This window comes from Pan troglodytes, chromosome X, assembly GCF_028858775.2.
Source record: "Pan troglodytes isolate AG18354 chromosome X, NHGRI_mPanTro3-v2.0_pri, whole genome shotgun sequence".
NCBI lineage: Eukaryota > Metazoa > Chordata > Mammalia > Primates > Hominidae > Pan > Pan troglodytes.
Window position 1 is genome coordinate 84,468,521 of NC_072421.2, and position 26,067 is coordinate 84,494,587.

A 26,067-nucleotide genomic window follows, 5' to 3' on the forward strand; every position below is an offset into this window, starting at 1 on the left:
AGGTGAAGCTGGGCTCATCCAGTTTTTACCTAGAGAAGGGTATTTCCAAACATTGTGTTTCATGAGGTGTTAATAGATGCTTAGGTTGTCAAATATATGACTATATACTCCTCTTTCACTTCTGTAAATTTTCAAATACCATTTAATTTATTTAATAAACATTTATATTGCATTTACTTTGGGTCAGAAATTATTCTATCAATTTTGCTAATAGTAGTTCATTAATATTTATAACAGCCCTAAGAGGTAGGTGTTACTATTATCCTAACTTTATAGATAAAGAAACTGAGGCATAGAAAGGTTAAGCAACTTTCCCAGGGTTCTACAAATCATAGAGCAGGGATTCAAACCCAAGCAATCAGGCTCCAGTGTATTTTGCTCTTCATTATGCTCTCTGCTTCCTATCTTGACATATAACATATGTTAATATTTATTATTCGCATATTTTTTATTTTAAAAAATTCCACAGGATTTTGGGACACAGTTGGTATTTGGTCACAAGAGTAAGCTCTTTAGCGGTGATTTGTGAAATGGGGTCTGAGATGTTCTGCTCTAAAAGATTTAGCAAGTTAGAAATAAAGGAAAACTGTGCCCTGTGAAATATGAGTTTCAGATAAATGAGACATCAATTTTTAGTCTAAATCTGTCCTATGGAATATTTTGGACATAATTATATTAAACAATGATTTGCTGTTTATCTGAAATTCAAATTCCACAGAGCACCCTGTAATGTATCTAGCAATCCTAGCTTTAAGGAAAATTGTTAAATATTGTTTAGGCCTGTTTTCTCAACACTAATTTGAGCAAGGAAGCTTTTCTTGTTAGAACACCTAATATCACGTGGAAGTTCTGTGGGGCTTTAGTCTAAGGACAGTGGGAATGCCTTTCAGCTAGAGAGTGAACAGATTATTAAGGGTTCATTCCAAAGTACAGTGATCTCTTCTTTGAACTCCTAGAGGCAAATAACAATCTATGCCACATGAACATGATTCAAGCTTAAGTGTCCACTGTTTTCCTAAATAATGTATCCGCTCCTTAATGACAAGAACTGGGTGTCATACTTCTTCCAAACCTTTTACTGGACATAATATTTGTTATTGGAATAACATTTTGTCTGAAAGATGACTGAATTCCAATACATGATTTATAAAGGAGCCTGTTATGTGAAATTGCTAATCTAAGGATCCACAGCAAATGAGCATAATTGGTTTTAGAGTATCTGTGTCACTTTCTCAGGCTGGTACGTCTTCATTCCTTTGCTACTAGCTTTCTGTTTTCATTTATCTGTATTATTTTTATTTCATCTCCTTAAAGAAATACAACAATTTGGGGATCAAGCTTTTCCACATTTGATGATGGCAATACTTGAGGAGTCATTGAAGCTATGTACACTTCCTTATATTCACACAAGTCACATTACACAGCAGTTGGTCATTTTATTGTTGTAATTGTTCCTCAGTTTGTTAGAGGGAAGCAGGTGTCTCACTTGTCCTGAATATAATAATAATGACATTGCCAAAAAAAAAAATGGGTCACCTGGGACAATAGTATTTAGGGAAAAGATCTCAAATAAAATAATAAAGTATAATTTACTTGATAACGAATAAAACTGATGACCTGGTAGGTAGCTACATTTTTCTACTGCTGGGTTAGTCAGCTGTGTTGTTTATATTCCTGTATCACAATCCTTAAAGCCCAGAGGAGACACACTCCATGCAAAATGGGAAAATAAGCATTAGAGTCATGTAGAGAGCCTCTAGCAGCCTGGACTTAATTTTCTGGGTGATTTTTCTATTTTGAGTATTCACTATATATTTATCTTTTTTTCCTACAAAAGTTCTTGTCAACTTTTATATCTATTCATCTGGGCTCTACGAAATAAGTTAAAATGAAGAGCTTATTCTCTAAGTGGATGCCCAAGTGCTATTACAAAGTATGGCAGGTTTAACAAACAGGCTTAATAAAAGTGGTTTCCACTTTGCTTTAATAAGTGAAGAGATCACTCATGTCCTTGACTAGATGGCAGTTCTCCTATTCTTACTTTGTAGTTTATACTATTATGTTCTATGTGCTGATAAAGGTTTTACTATTTACATTTTGAATACCAGCTTTTTAAATAAAAAAAATCAAAATCCTTTTTCCTGGGTTTAATAAGAGATGCTCTTATTTAACCAATAGCCTATGTTTCTAGAACTTGCCCATTTAAAATTGTATTGCCAATTAGGATTTTTCAACCCTATCTAGTAAACTCCTACATAACAGTGCACTTATTTAAATTCTGAGCAAAATTCAGATGCTGTTCAGATGTAAAAATATATTACAAGATTGAAATTGATTTCCAATTCATTTACCATTCATTTTTGTAGCAAACGAGTTAAATAGGAAAAAAAAATCTGATGTATGGTTTGACAGTTTCCTCTTGCATACACTAAAACATAATACACTTCTACTGCTTTTGGGCTATTATGGACCTTAACATGCAATGTGACCTTGGTGTGAAAAGCATGTTTGGTTAGCACAGAAACTTAATCATAAGAAGTCATAAGTAGAATCCTTCTTCTTTATGGCCCTTTTTCTAGGACTAGGAAATTTATTGCTTGTGGGACAGGTAGGATATGAACAATGGGCCAAATAGAGTCCAGGGTTATCTCATCCATGTTAAAACTGCTGCTGAAAATCGATGTGACCTCTGCTACACTGTCATCCCAGTTCCCACCCTCTGTGTCCTATTTGTCTTTTGATAGAAGCTTAGATCCGTGTGCTGTCTCTATGTGTCTCTCTTGGGCCAGATTATCAAAATGAATCATTGCCTGCATACCTCTTATATTTCTATTTATTTTCCTGGTGTTGACTAGGTCTGATGAAATATGATTCTTTTTGTATTTGATCCTCACTGCAGCAAGCAACACCTAATTCAGCTGTGTCTATCTCTTTAAAGAAGAGTAATACTATTTTGAAACTCCAATTTACTGTACAGCAACATTACAAACCATAGACCATGCAACCTGTCTTCATCGTCAATATAATTTTCCTTTCAGCCAATTTAATGGCATTTTTTTCATCTTCAAATAGAAGACTTCCAACAAATTTAATGTAGTTATAATTTTGTTTTATGCATACTGAATGTATTGCTTTCCTTTTCAGCTATCTTGTTTGTAAAGCAACCCTCAGAGTCTCACCACTGAGGTTATACATATGTGTAGGTGATATGTAACAATGAATTCATTATTTTAAGAACTCTCTCCTTGACACAAAATATTTATTCAGGGAAATGATTATATTGTCTCTGAATCAGCAGGAAGTTAATGTTATAACTTCGTAGCACTTCATTTTATAATAGTAGCTTTTCCAGGCTACATAAATTAATACTTTAAGATTTATAAACATCAGTATAAAAGTACAGAACCTTTCCAGCTATTATAAATATTGATATATCATCATTATAAAGTCATTCCATCCACTTAATGCATTCACGTGGAGAAGAAAAAAATACTACTTAAATGTAGACATCAAACAATGCAATTGAAGCATAACACTGTGGTTAATTGTTGAGAAATTTGCCTTAGAAACCTTAGATCTGCTGCCTAAGACATGTTTTAATAGTGTTTTTATGAGATAATACTTCAAAAGAAACCATGTAGCTGAATAAGGTCACAGAATTTGTGATAATGTGCTGATTCTCTCTGGAATAATTTACCTCTTCTAAACCTACCACTGACTTTATAAAAAAAAAGTAGAGAGGCAAATGTCTTGTAAGAGTTTAGCGTTAATTTTAAATAGAGTTACGTAACTAGAGTATGAAAATAAACTACGAGTGAGTTGTAGAAAACATTTGCATCTGTGAACAAAATATTGTTTTCAAAGCTTTACTAAAAAATAATTCCTAGGAAGTTATTCTCATAGCTTTCTGTGCTAAAGAAAATTAATGGTATAGTTCATGCATTTTATTGAATTATTTAAGGTCAATAAACAAATGCTCTTTTTAATATTTGGATTCAAACAGTGTGAAACTGTTGACTCTAATATAATCATATAGCATTTTTTTAAATTGCTATTGGTTTGGAAAAATAAAAAATGTAAAGGTGATATATAGTAAGAGCCTTTTATTCAGAGATAGTACTAAATAATCTCACTGAAGTTTCCCACAAATGAATGGCACAACTTGCCACACAAGAAATTCCACAGCAAAAGGTAACTGTTAAATTAATGGGGCTCAAGACTCTGCACACTGCATATGTAGGCTGCTTGCAATAGAAAAATGAAGTCTTAATATATCACAAATCCATATTCCATACCTATAGGAACCAGAACCAATAGACATCTTTTTTTGTTTCCAAACCATGTGAAATTGGTTATGTCTAGATTTAAGCCAAGTCTTTTTTCTTGAGTGAGTCTCATTAGAATATATGGAGTCACTGAATGTTTTTTCTGACCAGAGAGATGCATACTTTTTAAACTTTGCCTGTGCTCTCTTGCTGAAATTAAGATACTCCAGTGAGCAGCATAACTGTTTGAGGTGCCATGATTCACCCCATCATGCACTGCTGATGAACTCAACTAAGAGTAACTGAATTTCTTTCGTTAACATCCCGAGATTACCTCTCTGTGGCAGTTTCTTTTTACATACGTAGTTACAGAAGAAAATTTATCTAATTCATACAGGTCATATGAAAGACTGTCAGCCAGAATAACCAAGTATTCAGGGTTCTCAAAGTAGGAGGGGATTCCCTTTATAATTAGGTATATCTGTTTTAAAGCAAATATAAAACATATTTATAAACAAAAATTCTACTCATAGCTCTTTATAGAGTAATGAGAATATTGAAGAATACAACATAAAAATAAAAGAGAGAATAGATGTAACTTGTGATTTTATGTCATACGTGTTATTTTCTGATAAGGGATATTCCATGAAATAAAAAGTAACACTGGAAACAATCCAAATAGTCATCAACTAGAAAATGTTTAAACGCAAGCTAGTATATTCATGAAACAAAATACTATTCAGCAATAAAAATAAACTACCGATACCTGCCACAACATGGATAAGCTTAAAAAACATGCTAAGAGAAAGAAGCCAGGCACAAAAAAACCATGTATCGTAGGATTCTATTTATATGAAACATTCAGAAAAGGCAAACCTTTGGAGATAAGGCAGATTAATGGTTTTTAGGGGCTGAGGTGGGAAAGAAGATTAACTGTAAATGGACATGAGGAGTCTTTATAGGGGAAATTAAGATGTTCTAAAATAGATTTGTGGTAATGATTAGACAACTCTAGAAATTTACTAAAAATGAAGTGTATACTTAAAATAGGTGAATTTTATTGTATGTAAATTATGTTTCGATAAAGCTGTTAAAATAATCAAGATAAATAAATTGATTGATAGATTAATAGATTTAGAGAGGAAAAAATAAAATGTTGCTTATGTTTTTCCAGGAAGTGATCTGAATATTTAATTTATAGATATTCATAAGCACATATTGTCAATTGTATGTATCTTAAATTTTTTCTCCAGATTTCATACCTCTTTAGCCATAAGCATTGTTTCAGTTTCACAAGTTCTTTACTGAAATATTTATTTTTTGAAATTAGAGGCAGCTGGAGAATAAATATGACTTCTAATTATGAGAATGTCAGTCATTTAGTTTTAGAAACAAAATCTTTATTGATGCTTAGTAGAGGTGGCTTAGTGAGACTTTTGAGCTCTTAATCTGTGAACCTTCTGATACTAATTTTGTTTTTGCAGAAGAGGTACCACTTCAAATTCCAATAATGAAGTCACCCTTGGACAAGATACAGCTGACTCCTGGGCAGGCATTGCCCGCTGGATTCCCTGGACCATTCATTTTTGCTGATAGTCTGTCCTCCGTGGAGACTCTGTTGACCAACATTCAGGTCAACAATATTTCTATAAACAAAATAAATGTAATACAAGACATTAGCACCTACATATATTATTTTATATTTGATAAATTAAAACAGATAAGATGAACTGCATGTCATTTCCTGTACCTTGACAGGGTCTGCTGAAAGTTGCTTTGGATAATGCTCGCATCCAGGAGAAGCAGATTCAACAAGAAAAGAAGGAGCTGCGACTGGAGCTCTACAGAGAGAGAGAAATTAGAGAAAACCTTGAAAGACAACTTGCAGTTGAGCTTCAAAGCAGAAGTAAGTTTTACAAGTTCAATTACAGAGTGAATATTATGTTGGGGGTATTTTCAATACTAATAGAAATATTCTCCAAGATATCTTGGAGGCTGAGGCGGGAAGATCACGAGGTCAGGAGATTGAGACCATCCTGGCTAACACGGAGAAACCCCATCTCTACTAAAAATACAAAAAAAAAAAAAAAAAAAATTAGCTGGGCGTGGTGGCGGGCGCCTGTAGTCACAACTACTCGGGAGGCTGAGGCAGGAGAATGGCGTGAACCCGGGAGGCGGAGGTTGCAGTAAGCCGAGATTGTGCCACTGCACTCCAGCCTGGGCGACAGAGCAAGACTCCATCTCAAATAATAATAATAATAATAGTAATAATAATAATAGTAATAATAATAATAATAATGATAACATAGCTACATGAAACCTTGGAGGTCACTTACCTTGGTCCCCTGGCCAACTATATGGTCCTTCGGCTTCGAAACAACTACCTATGTGATCTTTGGTCTTCAGGCTTTGTTCAGGCTTTGAAAACTAGTAGCTATGTTATCTTGGGTAAATTTCTTGACCTGTCAAGGACTCAGGTTCTTCATCTATAAAATCGAGATAAAAGTGTTTTTCTTACTTGAAAGTTTATTTTTATGACTGGCAGCACAGTAGATTTATTTGCACCAGCATCACCACATACCCACTAGTAATGCATTGCACTAGGACATTAGGATGACTACAGTGTCACTAGGTGATAGGAATTTCCCGCTCCATTATAATCTTATGGAACCACCATTGTATATGCGGTCCATCATTGACGGAAATCTCATTATGCAGCCTATGACTGTATATGCACATACAGAGAAAGAGCAAGAGAGAGGCAGAGAGAGAGAGAGACTGATGATATGTACATTAAACAGACAGATATTTGCCTTTAGAACTGGTAACATTTCAGATAAATGGACACTTGCCATTTTCAGTTTTAAAGACTATATTTTGCAACCTAATAGATATTTTCAGGATTATTTTTGCGTTTTGAAATATGAATAGTAATCAGTAACCTGATGAATAATAAGAATATTTTTCTTAAGAGGATTACAAAATGTTTAAAGAATCATTAAATGCATATAGAGAGTCAAAGTAGAAGACAATTCTCCACCACCACTACCACCATCATACAAATGCATGTGTATTACAGAACATACACTCTGGAAATGTGAAAATAGAAAGAAGTCAGTTGTATGACTGAAATACAGTAAATAAAGCACTCCTTAGATGACCCTAATGAGCATTAGTACCAAAAGAACGCTAATCATATGTCAAGTGAAATATTGCTATATCTCTCCTTATCTATACCTATATCTGTGGCTTATAATTCATCAAAACTGGCATCCCTATTTCATTGCTCAAGTCTTTGCAAACTACCTTTTACATTTCAGCTACTATGCAAAAGCGCCTGAAGAAGGAGAAAAAAACCAAGAGAAAATTGCAGGAAGCCTTGGAATTTGAATCAAAGCGCCGGGAGCAAGTGGAGCAGGCACTTAAGCAAGCCACCACTAGTGACAGTGGCCTGAGGATGTTAAAAGGTAATGTCTGATTTGGATTTTCACACTCAAGGTAAACAAAGCAAAACTGATTGAAGAAAAATAGAAGAAGGAATAAAAAGAGAGGAAGGCAGAAAGAAAGGAAGGGAGAGAGGGAAACACAGACATATTTTGTCCAGGAATGATTAAAAAATCAATTTGAGGCCAAGTGTTTTAGATCATGAATTAAATCCAGTCAAAATAATCACTGTTCAGGAGATACAAATAGCCTTGGAATAATAGGAAGTCCTACTGACTTTTGCAGTAGAAGCAATAACACTGATAACCACCCTGCACCTAAAATGTAGGTGGATTAGGTCCATTCCTGTTAGAATATGCTGATGTTTGGTGAACTGTATTGTGATTAGCTACACAATGCTTGTTCCTTTAATGCAGATTGCATCAGTGTTGCCATGCCTAAGGAGTACCAGGTTGAAAAAACATGTTCTAAGGAAATCCCTGCAGATCCTGTAAATGGAGATGCTTGAATTATGAAAGATCTTAATTCCAAACTTTTCTGATTCCATTTTTAATTCTGAGGCCTCATAACATTGTTTCATCTCACTCAGACCCAATTTCAAGTAAATGTTCAAGTAAATATGTACACACACAAACAGAACCTTTTTACATCAAAATTACTAGCTTTTACCTGAACAGCACAATCATAAAACATTTGTCCCTAGAGCCAGTACTACATGAAGACCACAAACCATAATGAGTATTTTGGTATTCACTTGCACTTACTGTATATATATATACACACACATATATATGTATATACACATATTTTTATATATACATATATATAAATATATACATATATATACATATATATAAATATGTGTATATATATGATTATCTATATATCATAAATAATATCATCAATCACATCTTACAAAGGGAACATATACCATGAGGATGGGGGCAAGTTAACCTGATAGTCTTAGGAGGTTTTAATGGACAGACTATTTTCCTAAGATTTATTTTTAAAGAATAAAAAAAATAGAGGTATTTACAATATACCTAGAAATATATGCTCAATTGTAAAATTCAGCTGCAGTTTATAATCATCCCTCCTACCATTAAAAACAAACAGACATACAAAAAACAAAAATGCCACCCAAGGTCTTATGTTATCTATAGGACCAAAGTACTGGCTTACTGGAGTTTTCCCTTTAAATGGAATCAGGAACCACCTAATTGTATATTAATCTTGCATGTCATTTATTTCAGATACTGGAATTCCAGATATTGAAATAGAAAACAATGGGACTCCTCATGATAGTGCTGCTATGCAAGGTACAGTCAACTGAAAACTTCTTTCTTTGACTGCTTAATATGTGACCCCTGGGGATGAGGTGGGGATGAGGTGGGGATGAGCTTCTGTGATGATACTCTTCATATAAATAAAATAAATAAGTTTTGACACTTCTTACTTTATGACAAAGGAAGCAATTTGCAGTTTTTTGAGAAAAAAATACTTAACATGGCTTTGAAAACCCAATAACTCTGGTTACAGAGGGACTAATAATTTTACATATACAATGTGAGCAAATACGTGTAGCTGTAAAAAGAATACACATTTGTATGTCAGGCATATTCTAAAAATGCATAAATGTGAATGTAATTTATCTTTTAAAAGTGTACAATACCATGAGGTATTTTTGTAATTTCACCACTTTGCTGTTTGTAAGAGCCACAGGTACAATCATTGTAACCTATCAAAATTTTGAAGGTATTCAAGACAACATTTTTTTCATCCTTTAAATTTTGATGTTAATCTTAGAGACAGACCACTTAAGTATGAAAATCAGAACATTACTTATAATTCGTGATTTACATGATTATCACAATTGCTTACATCTTTAAAAATATTTGAAAATATTTAGTAGTAAGAAAACAGATGAAACAAATCAATATAGAGTCTCACTGGAGTGCAAAAGCACATAAAAATGAGTTAAATGTGACCACTGAAAATTTTCCAGTGTGATTCCAATGCACTTCTAGACCTTTGCATGCAGATTACATTTATTTTCACATTTATTGTGATAAAATGCCTCACTCTAATAAAAAATAAAGAACATTTTTATGAGAAAACTATTTCCTAACTTTGAAAAATGAAGACAACTATGAATATGTTGCTCGCTGGAATTAATCAGTGCCTTTCTCCTATGTGATGAGTGGATCTTCATAAAGGCAACAGAACTGGATGTGACCAAAATATCCATTTGGGTTCATCTAAGGGTCACCATTTTATGTGGTAGCTTCATAAGTTGTTTTACATGTAGTTTTACAAGTCATCTTTATAAAACCAGAAATGTTAGCTCTCATGGATACTCTAGTGATGCATGATTCTGTTGCAGGTGGGTAGACCTAACTAATGCACTATGTTAGGTGTAAAAGCATGCATGCTTAACTCATTCGATGAAGCTTTTGCTGGTTCTCATCCCTTTTTTGCTTGCCTGCTTTATTCCCTCAGCTTAAAGGCTGTGTCTATATGAGCAAAACCGATTCAAATGGGATTCAGTGTTTGTCCAACCAATTCATCACAGCAAAATTCACTAAGAAGTGCCCCACTAGTTGTGGGCCTGGTATTTGAGGTTGCCATCATATACCAGCTCCATGGTAGAGATGAATAGCCTGAAGCATTTGATCCCTTCTGAATCAGTGACACGCAAATATAGACATAGTCTTTAAGGAACATTGAACTTGATTGTGCCCTGCTTTGAGTGGGTTTAAGGTCAGCTTTGGAACTGGAGAGGGTAATCCGAATACACCACTAGTGAGTTTTATCTTTATTATCTTTTAACCTGCACCTCTGATTTATTGCTGTTTGTTTAATTTATATGATACCTTTAGTTCATAGTAGTAACATCTTTCTTAACAACTCTGAGAGAAATACAAACTTTTGAACTGTCCTAAAATTATTTCATTTCCATGTAACAAGTAGTGATATTTTATTCATGGGCAATTAGGAGATATAAGCAAAAGGTAGATCCACTCTTCGCTTCCAAATTCTTTTATGAAGTCTACCAAGAATGGATTTTGCATATTTACTTGCACTTAGGAAAGGACACATTTAATACTTGTTTTCATTGTGCATACTTTTAATAAGTTCTACAAGTTTTTACCTGCTAAATATGAGATAGTTAGATTCATCTTAAAAGGAATGAGATGTAATTTATTTTAAAGCAAAGAAATTGGTTTGTATTTTTTTCCAAATTAAAAATGACACTGTCTAGTATTTGTGTTTAACATTGTCTATATATGGTAAAATATGGTAGGTTAATAATTCTTTATTGGATGTCTGTCTTTTATATTACATTAAATAAGGTTCCATATAAATGTGATAAAAATGGAAAAATACACATTATCGCTTCTCTTTGCAAGACATTTAAGCACTGTAAATGATAAAGCCCCTATCATCTCCTTATGAAAAACTATAGTTAATGTCTTATGTTAATATGACAGTAGAATCACAATAATTTAATCAAAAAAATTTAGCAATAATGTTTTATTCTTTTAGCCAGGAAAATAGGTGCCTACAAATATTATCAGAACTAATCTTAAATAGAGTTTACCAAATCAGTCAGGTCAAATAATTATCTAAAAATCCCAATCATTTTGCCTATTATTTGTAAAATAAAAAGTAATAAAAACATTACTTTTGAATGTATCTGTGAAACTCAGAAAATGTATAATGTTGGAAAACATGAAATGCAAGCTTAGCCATTATTTTTCTATTCTTCCTAATAATTTTGATTTTGTAAGCTTTAGTTCTTTTTTGTGACATTTTGATACTGTTTTAATCTTTTCCATCTCCCTTGAAACCTGTTTTCTAACTTGGAAGATCATTTCCTATCATTGTTTGTGAGAGTCAGTTCATGTATACCAATGCAATACCATTTCCAAAATTCATCTCCATCACAGGAAATAATTCCAGCATCAGTAAAGTTCTTTCTCTTCCTGTTGTTCAATAGCTCTCCTAGATAGAAATCTATCATTCACCTAGTACTCTCCCTTTGAGATTCAATTGATTCCACTGTGACATCTTAAGAATTTAAAAGGCACTTGGAAAAACATTACATGGCCACTCCTGGAAGCAAAAAAGTAATATCCAGTTTTATGGTAATTTCCACATGGGTTTTAGTGCAGACAAACTGCACATGTACCAGAAATCTTATATATATAAGATTTTATATATATTTACTATATATAGTATATATACATAATGTATCCTATATAATGTATTACATGTAATACATTATATGTATATAATACATCTCTTCAGCTTGGTTATTTCATGTCTTTTATGCTTTGAATGTTGTTTGACAGAGATGATAATATGCATAGACCAAGTTTCCATAAAAGGATATCTGTATCTTTATATTTTCGGAGTCTACCATAGCAACTCCTACAGAATGTTTTCTGGTGATCACACAATGTGTATATACTACTCCAATGGTTATGTCCACTATCTCTAGAGATGAAGGATTTGGTGGAGCACTTGTGCTAATGTCATTCCATCCAAATTCCTATAACTCAGTTGAGGGCCTGCAAGATAGCACATCAACCATCTTATCAACCAATCCCTGTTTCACATAAAATAAACATACCGAGTGTCATTAAGTGCACCTTCAGATCAATGATATTTTTGCAAATGACATTCAAGTGCCATTTGCGTAGTGCATTTTTGCTGATAAAAGCAAATTAAATTAGCACAACTACAAGTGTGCTGATAAAAACTAAAACTGAACAGCAGTACCATTAGCTAACAAAGTAATATTTCTTTTTACTGCATTCTGCCATTTAGTTATTATCCTGTTGGAAATCTAATTATAATCCTTTTACTCCCTAGTCAAACTTCACAGTTTTTGCAAGCTTAGCACTGACAAGTGATTTCATTACATTTGATTGCCTGCGCCCAGATTGACTTAACTTCACTTGGAGACCTAAAAGCCCTCTCAGTTTCTCAGATTCCCTGTTTGCACATTACTGCAACAGCTCCTTTAATTAATTAGCATGAACAGCAGTAACATGAACTGCTGAACAGAAAATAACATCATTTTATGATCTCAGGGAGACTTCTCCTTTTGCATGTTTATACCTTAGTTAACTTTTGTATGGCTATATTTCATTGTTAGTGGCTAGTGGTATAGTAGACAGTGCATGTTTCCTAAATTTAAAACAAATGAAGTTAACATCTTAATAACAATAGGTAAAACAAAAACAGAATATGAAGCTCCTACATTTTAGAAAATAGACAACTGCCATCATGAACTGACTTTATAGTAATAAAATAAAATACTAAAGTTCAGGGGAGATAACGTCATAAAGTACAAGGGCACAGTGACATACTGCCCCTGTATCTGCCACTGCATTTGTTTGGGGAAAAAAAATAAACCACAAAATGAGTAACTGTGTTTTGCCCATGGAATGTCAATTTCTGTGAATAATTTTTACATTTTATTTTATGTATACATGTTTGACAAAGACACAAGATGATTTAGCACTGGAATATACTTTCCTCTGATATTTTTTCCATAAATGTGGTGGCATCCTAAATAATTTTTTATTCCTTTTGCTACTGACACACTAGAAGTAGATATTAAGTCAAATCTACATGTGAAAGGAAACCAAAATTTGATGTAAAAGTAAACCTACTAGACCTTTTTTTTTCCTGAACCATTTTTGCTCAGAAAAAAGGGATCTTATTAAGAGTACAGACTGGCCATTCAAAGATATAAAAGTCATGATCTCATCTATGCAGTAACTGATGAAGCTGCCACTGAAGAATTAAAAACAAAAAAAGTGTCATTTGACTGCAAAAGCAGCAAATATCATTTTAACATCTATTATAATATATTAAAATTTACAATTTAGGGCATAAGTTAATATGCATACCTTATGGCGTAGAACATTTAATATATATTCATAATATAAAATATATGTGAATATGTCTATTTTTATCAATTCTCTCAAAATCAATTTGAACAGTGTCTATCCTTCCTTGACCCCTTAGACCTCCTTATTATCTTTTCTCTTTGGCACTTGCTTACTAACCTAAAACAACATTCCTCCCAAGAAGTTAAGATGCCATGCCAATATTTCCTAAAAACAACTACCCTTGGAATAGGATTATCATTGTAGAATTTGGAAGAATAGTAAGAAAAAGTGATAGTAAGAGTGTGAAAGGGAGCCAGAAAAAATAAATCGCATATGATTTATTGCCATGTATGTGATATGACAAGAAAAACTAAAAGGAGAACAGATGGAATTTTATTATAGACTTTTCTAATTTCCTCCACCACAGTGTGCTCTCCATCTTTCTCTATCTCTAGGGGTTCCACTGACTGCTTCCTACCCTAAACTCACCAACCATTAATTATTAATTTCCCTCCCATTGATGCCTGGTACTGTGTTGGAAGATATACACAGGTACTCTGATGTTCCCATTGTAAAGTGAAAATATTTTCTTATAAATTGGAGGTATATAGCAAGTCAGAGACCAGAGGAATTGTGGGAAGTAGGTCTTAAAAATTTTCTTTTAAATGCTTCCTTGAAGAGTAGGATCCTTTTATTTCCTAGAGAAACTTTATTGCAATGACAATGATACAATGGGAAAAGACTCTAGCACACACCCCACAGAGAAGATCCCAGCATCTTTTTCTAAAGCAGCAAAAATTGTTTCTGTACAGTTTATTAAATGGCCTGTGTCTTTTTATTTTCTTTCTCAGAAAGTATTTTCTCCTTTCTTCATCCTCCACAGGATTTTTATCCTGACTGGTGGTACCTCTCTGCTGTGAAATATCTGTCAGACCATAGTACACATTATACTTCTAATTTTTTCTTAGGAGGATGGGAAGAGCTCGCATTAATTACTTAATCGTTCAGGGCCTGGTTGTCAAGGATTCGCTTGCACCACACACATGCATTGTTAACAAAAATATTTTCAGTGACCACAAGACTGTCATGGTAATTATGATGGCAACATACAATCTCATATACAGATCAAAGACGTGCAGTTCTAGCTACATGTTAATTATATAACAGATCAAATTGCAGTGATAGCAAATAGTGAGACTTGCCAGCCATGATAAGTTGTTCTGCTAGTCAGCATGTTGAGTCTACAGGAGTAATTCACTAATTAACAGGTGTTTTTTACTATAATCTAGGAAGGGCTGTTTAACTTAACTCTGATAACTGCTTGACCAGTTACTTTATGCCCCATCCTGTTTATATATACAATACAATTTTTTAAGCTTGGGATTCACCATATGCCAACCCCAACCTAGGTATACCTGAAGGACATGCAAAAGGAAAAACATTTTCCTGATTAAAAGACTAAGTCAAGTTTTACTTTTTTACTTCCACATTTGTGTTTTAATAAATAAAACAAACAGCATTTTCATAGAAGACTGTAATCATATGCCATCATTTTCATAGTACCTTAAAAATTAAAATTATGATATTGCTACCACACGAATCTGTGGAGGTTCTGTTCCAAGATACTCATCATTCTGAGAATGAGGAATTCATAGCCTAAAATTGGAATAGTGAAAAAAGAAAGGCAGGACCTATTATATGTACAGCATGGTGTACTTTGTGTTATCCTTTAAATAATATCCTCTAGGAGGATTATTTCTGGGAGGTACTTTGGAAAGATGTGATTAACTTCTGCTTTGTAAGTATGAAAATAACCTAAGTTAATTTGCTTGCCATTGACAGTGGGAACTAAAACACAGGAATCTTAACTCTCACTCATTTATCTCACTGTGCATCACTATCAATCCATTCTTGTAAAAATCTCACATAGTTAGCTAGTTAGGATATGTAACAAGACTATAGTATTATCCCATGCAAAACAGTGCATTGGGGTTCAGGGAAAGGGCAGAGGCTTCTTTACATCATAGTTAATTAAACAAAATAGTCTAAAACCGGGTGTAATTTAATAATCACCTCTGTTTTTAAAAGTTTGTAAAGATTGGGGTAATATTTATAAAATTTAGACAAATACCACACAACTCCCTTTTCTATTTAAAACTGTGTGGAGTAGCTGAAATAGTAACAGAAATAAACTTTTTTATTCTTACTAAACTCACTTCACTCTGTCAGAACTAGATTCCAACAGAGCCTTGCTATCTAATTTTACATTTTTTTTTTTTTTATTTGTTGAGACGGAGTTTCATGCTTGTTACCCAGGCAGGAGTGCAGTGGCATATCGGCTCACTGCGACCTCTGCCTCTCAAGTTCAAGCGATTCTCCTGCCTCAGCCTCCCAAGTAGCTGGGATTACAGGTGTGGGCCACCACACTCAGCTAACTTTGAATTTTCACCATGTTGTTCAGGCTGGTCTCAGGCTCCTGACCTCAGGTAATCCACCCGCCTCAGCCTCTCAAAATGCTGAGATTACAGGTGTGAGCCACCACTCCCAGCCACTTAACTAATTTTAGACTGGGATTCCTTATGCAGCATTAGCATAAAGTTTTATTTATTTGCTCTAGGGAACTTATTTTTCATTTATAATAGACATGTAACATTACCTTTTGGAAATTAAAATGAATTTAAAGAAAAACATTCTTTTTGATTTTATACACAACTCCTTTAAGGCCCCTAACCTCTTGACCCTTTCAAGTTTACATTTTACTTTTTTAATATTTGAAAATTAACATTGGTAATGATCCACATACTTCAGCTGGAATCTACTTTTTGTCAGTAATGCAAATGATTTTTGGAGCAACATTTCCACCAATTACTTTATTAGCTTTCAAGAAAGCATCATTATTTTACAAACATTTCTTTCCTATCTTCCTGTTCTTTCACTATCAGGGGAACCCGCCCCCAATATTTCAACGTAGGTTCTTTCTATTTTCCATAAGTGTCGGCTGGCTGAGAAATAAAGAGAAAGAGTACAAAGAGAGTAATTTTACAGCTGGGCCACCGGGGGTGACATCACATATTGGTAGGACCGTGATGCCTACCTGAGCCTTAAAGCCAGCAAGTTTTATTAAGGATTTCAAAAGGGGAGGGGGTGCAAGAACAGGGAGTAGGTCACAAGATCACATGATTCAAAGGGCAAAAAGGAGAACAAAGATCACATGCTTCTGAGGAAACAGGACAAGGGCAAAATCAGAAACTCCTGATAAGGGCCCAACAAATATCACAAGGCAAAGGGCTAAAGCAGAATTACTGATAAGGGTATATGTTCAGCAGTACACATATTGTCTTGATAAACATCTTAAACAACAGAAAACAGAGTTTGAGAGCAGAGAACCAGTCTGACCTCAAATTTACCAGGGCAGGGTTTTTCCCCATCCTAGTAAGCCTGAGGGTACTACAGGAGACCAGGGTGTATTTGAGTCCTTATCTCAACCGCATAAGACGGACACTCCAAGAACAGCCGTTTATAGACCTCCCCCCAGGAATGCATTCTTCTCCAGGGTATTCATTATTAATATTCCTTGCTAGCAAAAGAATTTAGCAATATCTTCCCTACTTCCACATCCTTTTACAGGCTCTCTGCAAGAAGAAAAATATGGCTCTATTTTGCCCAACCCCACAGGTAGTCAGACCTTATGGTTGTCTTCCCTTGTTCCCTGAAAATCGCTGTTATTCTGTTCTTTTTCAAGGTGCACTGATTTAATATTGTTTAGACACACATGTTTTACAATCAATTTGTACAGTTAACACAATTATCACAGTGGTCCTGAGGTGACGTACATCCTCAGCTTATGAAGATAACAGGATTAAGAGATTAAAGTAAGACAGGGGTAAGAAATTATGAAAGTATCATTTGGGAACTGATAAATGTCCATGAAATCTTCACAATTTATGTTCCTCTGCCACAGCTCCAGCCAGTCCCTCCATTCAGGATCCCTGACTTCCTGCAACATTTCACAAATGTCTAAGTGCTCTTGTTTTCATTAAAATAATAAAAATGAATAAATGCAATGTTGATCTCAGCATCTGTGAGCAACCATTTAATAATGAGTGAGGAAAAACTCTCAATAGAGAGAACTAATAAACCCTCAAATCTTACTATTTCCTGGTAACTGCATTTCAACCTTCTATGGGAAATGTTGGATGTCATCATTTTTAACATTGTACAAGTTAATATTTGTTTATCCATTACTTTCATTTTTCACTTTCCTCTATATTTTGATTTGTTTAAAATCGAGTATTATAGTGTTCTTCTATCAGTTTAGCAGACAAAAGTAGTAGTTAAAAGTTATTTAAAAATAGAACTTAACTATACTTTAAAATGTTACCTAAAATATTTCCAATCTGCATCCTGTACAAAACTCAAATCAATTAGAATTTTAAGAAACATTTTGTGACCAGGCTCGGTGGCTCACATCTGTAATCCCAGCACTTTGGGAGACCGAGGCAGGTGGATTGCCTCAGGTATGGAGTTTGAGACCAGTCTGGCTAACATGGAGAAATTTTTAGTCTCTACTAAAAATACAAAAAATAGCCAGGTGTGATGGCACACGCCTGTAGCCCCAGCTACCTGGGAGGCTGAGGCAGGAGAATTGTTTGAACCTGGGAGGCGGAGGTTGCAGAGAGCTGAGATCACAACACTGCACTCCAGCCTGTGCAACAGAGCAAGACTCTGTCTCAGAAAAAAAAAAAGAAAAAAGAAGAAGAAAAAACATTTTGTAACTTATATGCTTATGGAAAGTGGGGGACTTGATCTCAGATTATTTAGAGATTTAGAGAAATGGCATAGAAACATAATTCAAACTTTTCACTGTAGCATTATCCACAACAAGAAAATAATGAAAGAGGATGGCATTCCATATATGCCATATGTACATGTGGAGTGGCTCCTGACATAGTGTTCCATACGTGTTAGTTTTTATTTATTCTCCTCTCCCTTTCTCTCTCTTCTCAGATGAAAAATAGAATTTCAGTACTTCTAAAGCTCTTAATGTGGCTCAACAGTTGCAGATCTCTGTACTGGACATGTGCACTTCTATTGCCATTTTATAACCAGTATGTGAGAGGCACAATGAAGTGGCAGAAAGAGCACTGATCTAGTAGTCAGAATTTCTCAGTTACTAACTCGCTAACTCAGTTACTAACCTTGAGAAGTCATTTACCTTCTCTCTGCCTTAACTTTAGTAAAATAGGTATCATAATACTTGCCTATTCTTCCTCATCAATAAGTTAGATACATACTATCTGATAAGTATGGCGAGTACAAGATATCATTATTACTGTGCCCTATAAAATACACTCAGATTTGATTTTGTGTTTTCTAATGTTGATTTCAGTAGGAGTGAACTATTTGGCCTATAAGTGATGTGTAAAACTTCCTCTAAAGAGTGTGCTCTCCCATAGATAGTTATGGTTAATGACATCTCTATATTTTATCCCCATGTGTGAGCAGAAGGGCATTCATGCTTCCTTTTTAGGGTATGTTTTCTAAGAACTAGAGATTCAATAAAGGGGAAAGGGATGTATTAAATAATTATTTCACAAAACCAGGGTGCATTACAAGTAAGATAGTTTGATACTCCATTATGATGCCATTTGCACCAAAAAGATGACCTATTGACCTATCCTGATCTTCATTTTGAATAAATTGTAAGTCAGATATTTTTAAGGCTAATGAGCCCAAATGGTTATTATTTTCAAGAAACCTCTGTTTTTAAAAAAATATGTCATGTTCTAAAAATAAACACTAGAACCTTCTGAAAAAAAATGATTCCAAAATAGTACTCTTCTCTAGACAAAGAGTAATCAAACACTGTATTATATCTTCCCCTTGCTTGCAATTGTCTGCTTTTCCTACTTTCGAATTAGTAACTCATATTTATACTACTGCAATAATAGCCGACTGGATCCCAAACTAACCTCACTACTGTCACTTCTTTGATTTGAGAATACCATGTTCTGAACATATTTCCACAACTAAAGTTGAGTTTCTACAGTTAATTCTACATTTAATTAGGATTGAATCTAAGACTGAAGTGGAAAACAAGTGGAGCATTAACTAGCATATTATTTTATCTCTCTCTTATTCAGGTTAGGAAAACATGACCTTCAAGAGATTATCTTACTTGCTGCTAAATTATATAGTGCCCATTTGTAAATCAGAAGCACAGCACTAATTAAGCAACATAAAGAAAACATAGATTAGAAAATATTGCCAATAGTTCAAGAATAGCTTAGCTACCTCAAAAGAAAGGTTTGATAGCCTAAAGTACACCTGTGTGAATTCTACTAGTTCGTATTGCAGTCCCATTGTTTATAGAGGTAAACAACTGGTGAGGAGACATTTGGAAGCAAACATGAACCTTGGGTAGGAAAAATCACAAATGCATTTTATTGTAAATATAAACCTCTAAACACATTATAGATATAGTTCTTGGTAGTTTTTTGAAAAATAAAAAGTGAGCAATTACTTTCAAATAACCATCCTGTCAGGGAAGGAAATCTCATACTGAGGGAACATTGCAGTCATTAGCAAAGATTTTGACTCACAAAAAACAGTATAGGCCTTTACTAATGTTTTAGACTGTGGAGGAAAAAACAATTCCTAAATGCCTTGCTTATTAAGCTAGTTACGCATTTTGCTGCAGGTTGTAAAGAAGAAGAACATGCACAAGGGGCTCATAAGCATATTTTAGAGTTAGGGAATATCATTTACGCCATATTTATATTGTCAATATCACCCCTAGAGAATAAGATTAAGCTTTAAACTACTGTAAATCTACGCTTTTGCTCACTTTTGTATAATTTCATTTTTAATAAAATGAGACTCATATAAATGAATATTTGATTAAGGGATAAACCTAATAAAATAATACATTAATTGCGAGAGATTTATTCAAATCTTGAACATATATAGCACAGCGAAATACTATAAAGTGAGTTTGTGGTTTTCAGTGAAGTGCATTGAGTAGATTTTGAATTTTCTTTGTTCGAATGAAATTTTGACCAGGTCTTATTGTTTTTTCTGTGCAGCCTGAACACTGATGCCGGAACTCCAACTGATCATAGGCACGAATAGGGTGCTGTAGCAGTTACCTGCTTATCTAGTGTTGTAAATTATTTAGAATTCATACTCAAATCCTTAAAATATGGAACCTTTAATTACTGTTTGTTCATTACTGATAAATAGAACCTTACACATACAGGAAAAATGTCCTAGAGAATGGGTTTCACAGGTTTTTAGGGGATATTCATAATAATGACTGAACACATTTTACACTTCTTTAACCTCTTTCTTTCAAGGAGTTCATAGTGCTTCGAAAACATTATCACATTAATTCACACAGAATCCTAGTGGGGTAAGTAGGTGGAAGAATTTTTAAGACAGAGAAGATGCTATTTCTAAATGGTGTGAGACAAATTAAAATGCAGGCACACCTACTTTAAGCTGCAATTACTGTGAAATAACTTCTTGTCTGACCTGGTATTTAACAGGAATTATATCAGGTGGTAAATCATTTGTGCAAATGATCGATATTTGTTATCACTGCTTTGGAGCTCTCATTTCTAAAAGAAACACTTGGCCTGTAGTGTTCTCTAAGAAAATATAAGGAGCTCTAGTTTTTAGATTTTACCACACCCAGTTTTTCCTTTGAACTGTTGATGGTGGAGCAAGTCCTTTAACCCCTTTCTACTAGCACATTCCTGATTTGTAAAGAATGCAATGATAAAAACAGATACCCAAGCTGCTAAAAATACCCCTTTACTATTTTCTTCTCTCCTCCCATCCCCAATCTTGCTTCCTCTTTATTAAGCTATTAACAAGCAAACAGAATGAAAAATCTATAGGCATAAGAAAAGAGAAAGATGGGTCAGTGAGATTATGGATATTTTATACTGTTCACTCTCTGGTCTAGACATAGCCAGATTCCTAACATGTTCAAATGATTAGGGCCAAATGGGTCATTTGGCTTGAATTGCCCAGGAAATGGCCTCAAATATTTTTAACTGTTTACTTAGAGGAGATCTGACCATTGGCTGGGGGCAGATACCTGTTATCATCATTTTGATGCCTACTAAAAATCTAATAGAGCAGCATTCCAATGTGTTATATGGTACTCTAATGATCAAAAAGATTTAATGCTCCTCCTAAAGTGCCCTCCTTACATTAAACAATATATAATCCATTGTGTTGTTTTCACGTCTGCCCTAGCATTAAGTTCTGATGTGACAGAAGCACCAAGCATCTCCTGCAAAAAGCCAACTGAGTTTTTATCCATTTTCTAGTAAGAGGTTCCCCATGGCAGTACATGCAATTTCTGCCAGAATGGCCACCCACTCTAAACACTTAAAAATATTACATTAGTTCATATCGATGTGACATTTCAGTAATTCCAAGCTCTGAAGGAATGTTTTGTAAAGCATAAGCATTTGGATTCTGGTATTCTTCATGGGCTGTAGAAGGTCTGCTTATATAGAGTAGGTATACTGTTTTAGCCCAATTCAGTGAAATAATGCCAAATTAGAAATAAGTCATGGAGAAGGATTGAAGCAAGTCAAATAAAAACTTTTATTAATATCAAATATCTGAAATAAATAACAGTGACAGGTGACTAAAAATATAACATCCAAGAAAGTCTCATCATTAAATGGAATTTCCAAATTAACTAAGTTACTTCAAAATAAACTAGTGTCTTTTGTTTAAATAAGTAGATAAGTTTAACTTACCTTGTTTGAACTATGAGGACTCCTCATGTGTATTTTTTTCTGGCCTTTTCCCATATATCTGCCTTGTTTATGACACATGATTTTAGCTATTCCGGCTCATAGACTTAGGATATATACCACAGGGCAAGTCTCACATTTACTTGAGTTTGGAGCAGCTATTTGTGGCCCAGTAAAGATAACTCAACTGATTAGGAGAGGTTCATCTCCTGTGTGGAGTGTCCACACTGACCTTCTGTGTCATGGCATATGCCCATGTCAGGCAGTGCTGTGCTAAAGGAAGGATTACATGGACTTTTGTTTTTACTTTAAAAATGGTCACATTTGTATGTATCAAATTCCCCTTTTCACCTATCTGATAAATCCCAAAGCAATAAACTCTGTCAGCTCTCCCCAAATGTCAGCGTGTGTCCCTCTTTTTAAGTTCTCAAGCTCGGTAACATTCCCCTGGAGAGACTTTGTTAGTTTCTCTTCCTGATCTTTAATCTTATTGACATCCAGAGTTCATATCAGATCATCTCTGTTTAGAGCTCAAGAACAAACCCTTATAAGAACATGAAACATTCCATTACTAATTAGCTGTTTCCTGTTCCTAATGAAGCGAGCACACTGGGTCTGGATTAAAATTCAGCTACTACTCCTCTCTGTTTATGGTTCCAGATGTTTTTGGTTTATCTAGGAGATTACTTTGACAGCTACTACTAAGTGATAAATCACTCATATTATAGCTGAAATGCATTTTGAAATTGAAATGTGGCAAACTTTGAGATTACTCCAAGGATCAGTGTCAGCAGTTCATTACTGGCATCTTCCTTATGATCATTCAGCATTGGCACATGTAAAACAGTAACCAAATATGTGTCAACATTATACAACATGCTACACAGGGGTCCGTTTTGCTACTGTCCTCAAAATTGGGAGAAAAAGTTTTACGGTGAAATCTCAATTTATTGTATTCTGGTAGAAAAGTTGATTCACTTAATATTGTTTTCTTCTTGCTAGACTAGTTTTTCTTTCAATTTTTGAGCAGCTATGGGAACTATTCCTAATAGGCCTTGTAAGCAGACACATAAAGGATGTGGGCAAATATTTCTGTCTCTAAATAAAGGCAAGAAATAAACATAACAAAAGTAGAAATTTTTCAGAAACTGCATTTTTCTAAAGGACAAATGGTGATTGTCTTTCGCTATTCATTGCTGAGTTCATGTACCCTTTTTAAGGGGACATAGTGTGTGCTATTGCTTTCCATTTTGTAATGTTCACAGTTTGTTTTGCATGATTTAAGCTTTAGCTATATTGTATAAATTTCAATCCTGGTAAAATGACTGTCATTTCATGTCAAAGAGCTTTCCTTTGACATTTAGGCTGTGTATACAAAGGATGAGGTAGACTGGAGGACTGAGCAAATATTTGGTCAATTCATCAGAGTAAATATTCTCAGACTCCACAGAGGAGTTGGAACAATTACCAGTGTCCAAAAATTCAAGCTTTGTTTTCTTCTGGTCCCTGGAAAAGTTTAAGTGAATTCTATGGTCTTCTTGGGAAAATGTCTGGTTGCCCTCTGATGAAGTCCAACCCTCCATGAGTCTGACTAACCCAAACCCCAAATCTTTTATTCATCTATTACCTTACTACATCTTTATTTTTGGTTCTGAGGTATTATCTAGAAAATTCTGCCACTCACCATGATACCTTATACACAGAAAGAATAAAGATTTTAAAGATATTATACACAAGGTTAAAAAAGGGTATACTTTCCTCCTAATAAGCTTTGACCAGATTGACTTAATATTTTAGATTAGACATATTAGTCCAACAATGATAATGTCCTCTCCGTTATATGTGAAAATAAAGTACTTGACTCAGAAACATTATCTTTAAGTATTTCTCAAGCACAGGTAATGGATTTGTACGGATTCATCCACATTTCTTTTCCTATTTCTTTTGTAACCAAAAGCCAATCTTTGTGATGTATCTAAATAGAGACTCGGGTTATAAGCCATTGCTATGGAAAATAACAAGGTTTGACAAAAAGAGGTAGAATAAATTTTTTTAAAAAAATGTCCAACAATAACTTTTACCCACCCAAATTAAATATTATCTAACTCTAGGATGGCATGGGCTCTTTTAATGACTATCATTTAGAGGGATACCGGTTTGACTAAACACTGTAGCTGAAACGATATTCCGAACTAGTCTCCCTTCATGCAGTATACACAGTCTCAGGGTTAACCCGGGAGAGGAAATTTTAAATGTACAAAGCTGTCATTATCTTAGATCATAACCAGATACTCTTTTCCCCCTGTTTTGGTAAACCACAGGGATGGTATTTCAGATGCACCATTATATACAAAAAGAAAAAGTAATATAGATTATTACAGACATTATAATATAGTTCATGAAGAGCCTTTATCAGTCTTCAATGTCTCCGGTGCTGTGGAAAGAAGAACAGAAGCTATAGCATGAAATTTGAAGGATCTTTGAAAACTGACAGATGAAAATATAGAAATGTTAAGAAATGTTAAATTTTACCAACACTAAATTGAGCCTGTTACATCAGATCATTTTAGGTTCCTGAAGATAGAAGTTTTAGTATTTTTAAGCACGTATCAGAATGACTCTTCATAAGAACTAACTTGTTTTCTTTTTTTTTAAGGAGGTAACTATTACTGTTTAGAAATGGCACAACAGTTGTATTCAGCCTGAAAGGTCCTCGCTGGCTTTACATAAATGAAGATGCTTGTGATTCCAGTTTATCTCTGAAACTATTCAACATGGAGTTATTTCAGTTTTGTTTATCAGCAAAGCTTTGTTTACTGAAGGAGCTATTTAATCTATGTTACATTAAAAAAGAAACACGTGTACATTTTAAAAGCAATGATGTAAACTTTGTTCTTGCATTACACTGACCAGTTTAAAAATATGAACTAAATCCTAATGGCTAAAGTAACTTGACCATATTTGATGCTTTTCTATGCTCATTTCAACTTGGCTTTTTGTCTTTTAAATTTTAAAAAAATGCAGTAGTGTGTTAGAGACTAGAAAGTTATATGTATGGTTTCCCTGTTCTACTATACATAACGTTAAAGTACACCTTCTTTGTTAAAAATGTACTTGCTAAACTTCAGCGTAAATAAAAACATTTTGACTTTGTCAATTGTCACTGAGTATTTCTTTTCAAACTGCCAACTGCAGTCATTGAAACATATAGTAGAGTCAGTGCAAATCAAAATACGGGAACTAGCCAGATGTTTGCAAATCTTCCTCTAGTTTTGTTATTTTCAAGCAGATAGGAACACAGTTCTTATTTCAGTTCATCTGTTTAAACAGGCTGATATTCCTGTCCTCAATTGTTGTATTGATTCACACTGGATTGCCTTTTCCTAGTTATGTGTGCTTAGTGAACCTGCTTCCAGGAGGAAGGGTTACACTGGGAAGCAGGAAAAATGGGTGCACCAAGAACTAGAAAATATTTTCTGAGTATCTGTTATCATCAAAAGTTTATTCTAGAGTCACCTACACTAAAAAGCAAACAAAAATGGAAGGGGTATATATCTTCTCTGGCCCCCCAAAATATCAAGTCTCTTTGTACGTCCAAGTGCCTATCACAGTGTAGTGAAAAACCAAGGCCAGTTATAGCCCTGCCCTACAGTTTATTTAATCTGTGCTCTTACT

At 34.3% G+C, this 26,067-nt stretch overlaps 1 protein-coding gene across 6 annotated transcripts in view; it reads left to right on the top strand.

Moving 5' to 3' along the window:
* The window catches only part of DACH2 (dachshund family transcription factor 2), a 676,921-nt gene extending 651,376 nt beyond the window's left edge, over positions 1-25,545 (top strand). For 2 of the 6 annotated variants that reach the window (XM_016943980.2, XM_016943977.3), the window contains 5 exons: positions 5,750-5,898; positions 6,024-6,171; positions 7,586-7,732; positions 8,963-9,028; positions 25,049-25,545. In XM_016943980.2, the coding sequence (XP_016799469.1) occupies positions 5,750-5,898; positions 6,024-6,171; positions 7,586-7,732; positions 8,963-9,028; positions 25,049-25,098 (560 nt within the window). In that variant the 3' untranslated portion in view covers positions 25,099-25,545. Of the gene's footprint in view, positions 1-5,749; positions 5,929-6,023; positions 6,172-7,585; positions 7,733-8,962; positions 9,029-20,700; positions 20,789-25,048 lie in introns of those variants that run through there. The other 4 variants (XM_024353029.3, XM_016943976.3, XM_016943979.3 and 1 more) reach the window with 3 other exon arrangements.
* Positions 25,546-26,067: the final 522 nt, after the last annotated feature.